Raw genomic sequence first — 8,654 nt, 5'->3', positions numbered from 1 at the left:
AGAAAAGCGGCACAGCTTCCTAAAAGGTGTAGCTATAGTTGCTACTAATTCTCTGGTAACTATGTGCAGACGTGTACCGATTATCGTGAGTATGCATTTTGGCACCACAAAAAGCAGCCTATTTTTCTGCAAATGTATAACTGTTATACTGTGAGACCTAAATTATCAATATCAAAAAAATTTCTAAATAACTCTATGGATTGAAGAAAGCATCCGAATTTCTCACTACAAATGATACCTTCAAACGTCACAATTTATTTTTGCAATCAGAGAATGTCAAAACAAAACACAGGCCATTTGTTTCGTTGAAAACCTTCACCTCCTTGGTTATCCCTCCAGCCTTTCTTAAGTGCGGGCGCAGGAACCCTGTAAGAAATATTTAATGCCTCGTTTGAGTAAAAGCCGTTAAGAAATAGCCACAAAACGATTAATTGATATCAGCCGCTTGTCATTGCAACTATGTAATCATAGCACGGGAGTCATCTGCATCTTAATAACTGCCCCGGTAACTTCGCATTTAATTCTAAACGCCCTCTTAGTGCCTACGAAACGCAACGATAGTCGTTCCAGTATATTTGTTTAGCGAATATTACTCAGACGCTTCATACAAAGAAGCTTTGGTTTGAATTTGCAGTACGGATAATGACTAAAGTGTGCACAGAGAACAACATGTCGTGTATCGATATTAAAGTGATTTTTTTAGCTTAACAGGATTACATAGTGCGAGATCACAACGCAGTGCTTTTTTAAAACGCCATTGAAAAACTCTATTTTAGCCTGAGTCGCTTTGGGACTTTAAACCCCCTTAAACCAAACCAAACCTTTTATAAAGGTATCAGCCTACATACTCAACAAAATTTACTAACCCATTCATGTCACTACACTGAAGACTGAAAAAAACCTATACTTCTTGTTCCTTTATTCCATCATCGTTTGTTGAGCAAATAGTCTGCATGGGAATAACATTGGCAAAATATTTAACAGCTTAGGCAAAATGCAAATTATGTGCCCAAGCACTTCAATTATACTTTGGGCTTCATTTAAATATCGAAGCTTTGTTTTCAGGTTACACAGGGTTCAGAGAGAGATCACGGAATCGATGTGCTGGGCTTTGGCGCTAGCGTTCTAGAATGAAAGGGACACTTCAGCTCAATCTCAAGAATATGACGAGATGGCATTAATGAGTTAGTGCCCATATATACGAAATTATTTATTCTTTATATTCATAGATCGCTGGCACATGTCATTCTGTTTCTGCCGCAAAGCTGCAACGTTTAAGCGATGCGCGATTGCCTTGTATTGACAGGTGCTGCCAACAGGGGGGCTTCTGATACTCGGGTTGCTTGGAATCTCGCAATATCGCGAGCAATAATTAGCTGAACTGACAGCTGCCAGGGTGGGCAGCTTGCTAACGATCCTGTTGGCAGGCTGCGATGACGCCACATGGTCAAGTGACCTAGGTGGACGACGTGTCAAATAGCGGGGCCACCTAGCTGTCTCTCCCGGGTAACCGGGTTAACTACCGGCCAGACAGACAGTGGCGAAATCGGTGAATGGGGTTCCTACGCTAACGTACTAAATATTTCAGAATCAGGTTAGAGAAATTTACCGTTGCATCACGCACCTGAAAGTTTTCACAATGACTGCTCAGCGATGTCTTTGCGGGCTCTTCAATACGTCCTTCCTGCAGCCAAAGATAATCAAGCCGTTACGCTTCAGAAAATGACAAAACCATGCGCCGTACAGCAGCTTGCAACCAAAAGTAAGAACCTTGGGGTGGCTTTCCATATTCAATACATTTAGTTCATTTGCTTGCTTCCAAAAAGCGGATAGATTACCCAGTAACATTTCTAGATATCTCCAAGCCTCACTCGAGCATACAATTACCACGCATATCTCCAAGCTGCAGCGATTTCTTTCTGCGGAAACTGTTTCGCGCTTAATAGGAACACTGTAGGCGAGATGTGGTACTTTTCCTCCCTAAGCTGGGCACTGCTGATTGATACTTGGCTCGCCGAATTGCTGGCCTACGAAGAAGACACATGCAAATGGCGCAAAAACGAGAACAAAGAAGAATTAGAATTATGATACGGCTTAAGCTTCAGGGTAAACACAAAGCGAGAAGTGTGACCCACCGCAGTCCGACTTCAAAATTTTTGTAGTGCAGGGCACTAAATTTATTTGGGGCTTAAAATTTATAACGGGATGAGTGTTCCAAACAAACTCCTTACCTACGCCTCCGCCAAGAGATGAGCCTCCGCCAAGAGCTCGCTCGGTTCCTGGTAAGAAATAACAGACACAGATATTACACGCGGCAACATAACAAAAGTAAACAACAAAGAACATAGCTATACTTAATTCACAAAAAAAAACTATATAGTTAATTGTTCATACCTGCGCTTAATGTCTGATATCTGTGCCGTTAATTATTGCAAATAATTTGGGTCCAGCTTTACACTGTGAGCTGCTGAAGGACGAGCTTCCAAGGAATTAATCTTTTGGCATCTAAGGCCCTGCTTCGCCTACTATAATTATAACTTTACGGCTTAAGCTTCATGGTAAGCACAAAAAGAGAAGTGCGACCCAGCGCAGTCAGACTTCATCCTTTTTGTAGTGCAGGGCACTCAATTTTTTGTGGTATTAAACACTTCGAATTGTCGCGTAATTAAAACTTATAACAATATGACTGTTCCAAACAAACTCCTTACCTACGCCTCCGCCAAGAGATGAGCCTCCGCCAAGAGCTCGCTCGGTTCCTGGTAAGAAATAACAGACACAGATATTACACGCGGCAACATAACAAAAGTAAACAACAAAGAACATAGCTATACTAAATTCACAAAAAAAAACTATATAGGTAATTGTTCATACCTGCGCTTAATGTCTGATATCTGTGCCGTTAATTATTGCAAACAATTTGGGTCCAGCTTTACACTGTGAGCTGCTGAAGGACGAGCTTCCAAGGAATTAATCTTTTGGCATCTAAGGCCCTGCTTCGCCTACTATAATTATAACTTTACGGCTTAAGCTTCATGGTAAGCACAAAAAGAGAAGTGCGACCCACCGCAGTCAGACTTCATCCTTTTTGTAGTGCAGGGCACTCAATTTTTTGTGGTATTAAACACTTCGAATTGTCGCGTAATTAAAACTTATAACGATATGACTGTTCCAAACAAACTCCTTACCTACGCCTCCGCCAAGAGATGACCCTCCGCCAAGAGCTCGCTCGGTTCCTGGTAAGAAATATCAGACAGAGGTATTGCAGGCGGCAACATAACAAAACTAAAGAACACAGATCATAACTACACTAAATTCATCAAGAAAACTAAAACGTTAAATGTTCATTTTCCGCTTTATGTCTGATATAAGTGCCTTTAATTATTGCACTTAATTTGGGTCCAGCTTGACACTGTGTCCTGCTGAAGCAGAAGCTGCCAAGAAATTATTCTTTTGGCACCTAAGGCCTTGCTTCGCCTACTATAATTATAGCTTTACGGCTTAAGCTTCTGTTTAAGCACTAGGAGAGAAGTGCGACACACCGCAGTCAGCCTTCATACTTTTTGTAGTGCAGGGCACTCAATTTTTGGGGGTATTAAACTCTTCGATTTGTCGCGTAATTAAAATTTATAACGGGATGACTGTTCTAAACAAACTCCTTACCTACGCCTCCGCCAAGAGATGAGCCTCCGCCAAGAGCTCGCTCGGTTCCTGCGTAGAAATATCAGACACAGATATTATAAGAGGCAACATAACCAAAGTAAGCAACAGAGAACATAGCTACACTAATTTCATGAAAAAAACTAAATAGATTAATGTTCATACTTGCGCTTAATTTATGATATACGTTGCTTCAATTATTGCCCTTAATTTGGGACCAGCATGACACTGTGGGCTGCTGAAGCACGAGCTGCCAAGGAATTATTCTTCTGGCACCTAAGGCCCTGCTTCGCCTACAATAATTATAGCTTTACGGCTTACGCTTCAGGGTAAGCACAAAATGTGTAGTGCAACACACCACAGTCAGACTTCATACATTTTGTAGTGAAGGAAACTAAATTTTTGGGGATATTAAAAACGGCGAATAGTTGCGTAATTAAAATTTATATCGGGATGACTGCTCTAAACAAACTCCTTACCAACGCCTCCGCCAAGAGATGAGCCTCCGCCAAGAGCTCGCTCGGTTCCTGGCAAGAAATATTAGACACAGATATTACACGCGAGAACATAACAAAAGTAACCAACACAGAACATAGCTACACTTAATTCTTCAAAATACTAAATAGTTAAATGTTAATACTTGCGCTTTTTGTCTGATATAGGTGCTTTTAGTTATTGCACTTAATTTGGTTTCAGCTTCACACTCCGTGCTGCTGAAGCACGAGCTGTCAAGGAATTATTCTTTTAGCACCTAGGGTCTTGCTTCGCCTACTATAATTGCAGCTTTACGGTTTAAGCTTCAGGGTAAGCACTAGGAGAGAACTGCGACACACCGCAGTCAGACTTCATACTTTTTGTAGTGCAGGGCACTCAATTTTTGAGGTATTAAAAACCGCGAATTGTCGCCTAATTAAAATTTATAACGGGATGACTGTTCCAAACAAACTCCTTACCTACGCCTCCGCCAAGAGATGGACCTCCGGCATGAGATCGCTCGACTCCTGAGTAGAAATAATCGCAATAGTCACACATGTTTTGAAGTACGCACAATATTAGAGGCATGAAACAACTTATCTGTATAATCAAATGGATGTTTTCTGCAAACACCTGATCAACCACAACATACTAATAGTTCATTAACACCACTAGAATACCGTGAAAATCCTTAATATGTGCATTAGCCTATCTGGTAAGCACCTGAAGCAATAATCTTGATACTGAGACAACAGTTCATGCATCCGCTTTCTTTTTGTTTGAATAATTGTTTCTGGCCAAAAAGAAAGAAAGCTACCATTCACCAACTTATCGTTATAAACCAGCATGCCACTCGCGTGCATGTGTATACCATCAGTAGGTAACAACGCCATTTACATTAGGGCCACAAGTATGGCCCCCGTAGGCACGCCAAGAATATTGCTTTAGGTATCCTTAAAACTGGATTCATGCTCATATATTTAGAAGTCCGCGTTTTCTCTTGTGTCAGCTTTCAAAAAGTTCGAGAATTGCACACGTATTAGTAACACTTAGCATTTTATTTGAGTGGACTGTTATTAATATGGCTGTCCCAGCAAAATCTCCTTATATACCAATAAGCCAGTTCTTAACCAACCTGTCACGTTTATGTTATATGCGTGGGACTGCCTGCAAAACGCTATGACCAAAGCGATACATAGCGTATCCCGTGTTTTTTCTTTCCGCAATGCTTGTACCAAAAAGATTTTGCCCAGGCAAAAATTTGAAAGGACCGCTTAATAAAATTGATAAGGGCATCATTGCTGTACGCGAGTGTCACTTGCCCACACCACCACCAAGAAATCGGCCGTCTCCTGTGTAGCAGATTGCTCTGGCGTTAGCCACGCCAACATAAAAAACATAGACGAACAATGTGACAGAGCACCATGAAATCCCTGACGCAGAATAATGAGTTAATCTTCTCGATTTCTCGTGCTTTTCTTGAGTCCTATCGTGAAATATAGTACAAAAATGGAAAAATTTATTATGATTCAAGTCTTTTATTCTACTACATGTTTATTTGAAATCATCAGCCACCGAGACGTTCCAGAAAATAAACCTAAGTCATACCAGCAGCACAGTTTCAAATTGTGACTAAACAGATTTGCCTACCTGAATATCAGTAAAACGTGAGAAGGCGGTTCACTTATTTTTAATGCCTAAAATTATGAGAAGTGGCTCAATTACCAACACCTCCATCAGGAGATCGACCCGCTCCTGTCGACGTATGATAAATTTATCGCGCCAAGACAGCTGCAGTGCACATGGTAAAGAATGTAGTAGCATATACGCTCCGAAGCGATATTAAGCAGTTGATATTTCGATTTGCTAAGTGTTTCTTGAGCCGCTCTAAAGAATGCCCTTCGAGCACGACAACCTTGTGCAGTAAGTTCGATGTCCACAGGGAGCAGCAATTTTTAAGCATGCCGAAGAAAACCAGTTTTAAAATCTTTTATTCCCCCGCAGCATACTTTTTTCCGATGTTGTGTTCTGTGGACTCGTATTTAACCTATTCTGTTGTTGTATAGAATGGGCAAGCAAAATGCTCGTGGGTCCAAAAGCACCTGTTAACTACATGGCTTCCCATTATTGTGTCCATTTTTGTAACCATTAGGTTTTGAAAGTGTTCATGAGCAACCGCATATAGGGTACAAACAAGAGCGCGAAAGAGGCACTTTGTTCGTAAGCGAAACTGAAAGCAGGATGCACCTGCACGGAATAAGTACCGCAAGCGAAAGACGGAACTGATCAAGTGGGCAGAAAGCATAATAAGACTGCTATTAAAGAAGAAAAATTAATAAACGGATCAAAGAGTTGCTCAGCCATCTCTAGTTGGCTGTTTAAAGGTCTGACTGTTGCTCTGCTTACCCATGGAGAGGAGAGCCACCGTAGCAAAGACAACGAACAATTGTGCATGAGCCATGTCGAAGGCCTGAAAATTGGAATATCAAAGGGCAGTCACACTTTGGAAGGCACCGCAGGCGTAAAACGACGTCCACTCAAGTGTGTGCTAACGAAGCATCATCAGTTACTCGAAAGAAAATACCCCGAAGAAAACTTCAGGAAATCACGCTAGGGCAAGCTTATTGACTTGAATTTCGTGCAGTTCTCCTGCAGTTATTCAGCAAGTGTTAAACAGCACTGATGTGCTTTCTTGAACGCGCTGTAGTCTTCCTTTGAGTTGACACTTTTCCTCTGCCTGAAGCTCTACTCATGTGGTTCAAATAAAAAACAGCACGCCACGGAACAGTGACATACAGAAAGTTTGCGGCTGTAGGCCTCTTGCACAGGTGTTTGCCGTTTCGAAAACGTCTTTGTGACCCTAGACGCGCTACAAAGATATATAGTTCTGTATTACTCGCTTCACTTGCAGTGCACTAGAAGGAAAGTATGGTCTAAAATCATAACTTTATTACCAGTATTTGCGTACGTATATGAATGGCGGTAAATGCTCGTGCCAGAACTCGAATGTAATAGAGCCTTCGCTTTTTCATTCGCCTGCCTCAATATTCCTTTCATAGTTGAAGTTCTGGCTTGGGATTGTTGGTTCATGTGGTATTATTAGAAACAGCGCAAAAAAAAAAACGTGGGCGACGAAACGGAGCCCCTCTGTAAATGTTCCTCTTCTTTGCCGACGTCTACTTTAGCGCTGTTGGTAAAAATGGTTTACTCTGCCGATAATGTTTGCCGCACTATTCTATACACCGAGTGATTTTATATTTGCCGCATTGGTCTTACGCGTGCTTGTAGCGACAGAATGATGACAGAGTACTGGATACCATAGAACAAAGATATTGAAACTTTTTAACAAATTGTTAAGATGCAAACTGAAAAGTGGGTACTGAATTTCATAATTTTTGGTAAACGCGCTTACCTGTGAGCAGTTCGGTAGTGCCTGCGTCTGTCTGTGAAAAGCAGGAGCGTATTTCAACTAGTCGACTGTGATCCTTTTTATAGCGGGCCTCTCCTGCACCAAGCGGCAAATGTTAGCTACCCTGGTTCCTAATTATCGTGTGCACTTATGAAAAGAAAATGAGTTGCCAATCATTTTGACATTCTTGCTTGACATATCTATATATTTGAGGACGAAACATCTTTTCTGTTGCAAAATTTTACGAAAACGATGTCAAAATGATTGGCAACTCATTTGATGTTTTTAATTAAAGGCATCAAATGAAACCAAGTCGACCAGTGACTGATGAGAGCTGTCTGAGAGTATATACTAAAAATGACACGAGAATTTTCGCGTAATAAACATAAAAAAAGACATTAGAACTGGCTTGATTAGCATTTTTTTCCCTGCGCATTCACTTACTGGCAGCAGGAAATTAAACTACCTGCTATTCGCTGTGCTCAGCCATAAAAAAAAAACTGCCCTCCTCTTTGGATGGGTGCACAGCTAGGTATATCGCGATGGAAGTATTCTTGATTTTATAGATTTTCCCTTTGTTTGACTTCAAGAAGAAATGGTTCAGAATGTTTTCAATAAGACACGTTGTAGCATGAAACTCTGTGCGTTTTGATTATTTTTCTTCATTTCAATAAAACATAAACAAAACCGCACATGGGTGGCTGGCATGGGTGCCCGTTAAGGCACGGCGCTCTTTGGGTGGGAAAGAAAATTGTCATAATGTCGTCATTTCCGAGCATTAAAATTCCACAAATACAGAGGGAGCCAGACACGGAGAAGCAAATTTTTGCGCCCGTGGAATAAACTTTGAGAATCGACAACCCCTATCCAGCACCAAATTTCTATAACAAAAAATTCACTCAGGCCTAAAGAGAGGAGCTTATTTTTTAAAAATAAAACTGGGAATATTTTAAAGCCATCTACACAATTGTGTGATATGCAATGATTGGGTAGGTTTGTTACATTTGCCAGCAGATTTTTTTTCCTCCGCAACAGCAGCATCCGGCCATAATTTGGGAGTGGTATATATATATAGGATTGGTATCGTTATATGATCCAAACCATCCATTTGGCG

The 8,654-nt window shown here is 41.1% G+C and overlaps 1 protein-coding gene across 4 annotated transcripts; it reads right to left on the bottom strand.

Moving 5' to 3' along the window:
- Positions 1-235: 235 nt before the first annotated feature.
- On the bottom strand, positions 236-7,630 carry LOC144123088 (uncharacterized). Of its 4 annotated transcripts, XM_077655993.1 has the most exons (10): positions 7,544-7,630; positions 6,538-6,601; positions 4,611-4,658; positions 4,137-4,184; positions 3,661-3,708; positions 3,186-3,233; positions 2,709-2,756; positions 2,232-2,279; positions 1,625-1,684; positions 236-366 (listed from the first exon to the last, which is right to left on the bottom strand). In XM_077655993.1, exons 2-9 carry the CDS (start codon positions 6,590-6,592, stop codon positions 1,671-1,673), a joined length of 357 nt encoding a protein of 118 aa, XP_077512119.1. In that variant the 5' UTR covers positions 6,593-6,601; positions 7,544-7,630; the 3' UTR covers positions 236-366; positions 1,625-1,670. The 4 variants fall into 4 exon arrangements, with proteins under 4 accessions (XP_077512119.1, XP_077512121.1, XP_077512120.1 ...); XM_077655995.1 differs by lacking the exon at positions 2,232-2,279; XM_077655994.1 differs by lacking the exon at positions 3,661-3,708.
- Between the last annotated feature and the right edge of the window lie 1,024 nt (positions 7,631-8,654).

Source organism: Amblyomma americanum, chromosome 3, assembly GCF_052857255.1.
Source record: "Amblyomma americanum isolate KBUSLIRL-KWMA chromosome 3, ASM5285725v1, whole genome shotgun sequence".
NCBI classification, from domain to species: Eukaryota; Metazoa; Arthropoda; class Arachnida; order Ixodida; family Ixodidae; genus Amblyomma; species Amblyomma americanum.
This window is presented reverse-complemented; position numbering and strand designations above follow the sequence as displayed.

What these genes read in the sequence shown, in the direction of transcription:
- LOC144123088 (XM_077655993.1), bottom strand. Translation starts at nt 6,592, where the DNA reads ATGGCTCATGCACAATTGTTCGTTGTCTTTGCTACGGTGGCTCTCCTC. An exon ending in GGTGGCTCTCCTCTCCATGG is followed by an intron (nt 4,659 to 6,537) that starts GTAAGCAGAGCA and finishes ATTTCTACTCAG; the next exon opens with GAGTCGAGCGATCTCATGCC. An exon ending in ATCTCTTGGCGGAGGCGTAG is followed by an intron (nt 2,757 to 3,185) that starts GTAAGGAGTTTG and finishes ATTTCTTACCAG; the next exon opens with GAACCGAGCGAGCTCTTGGC.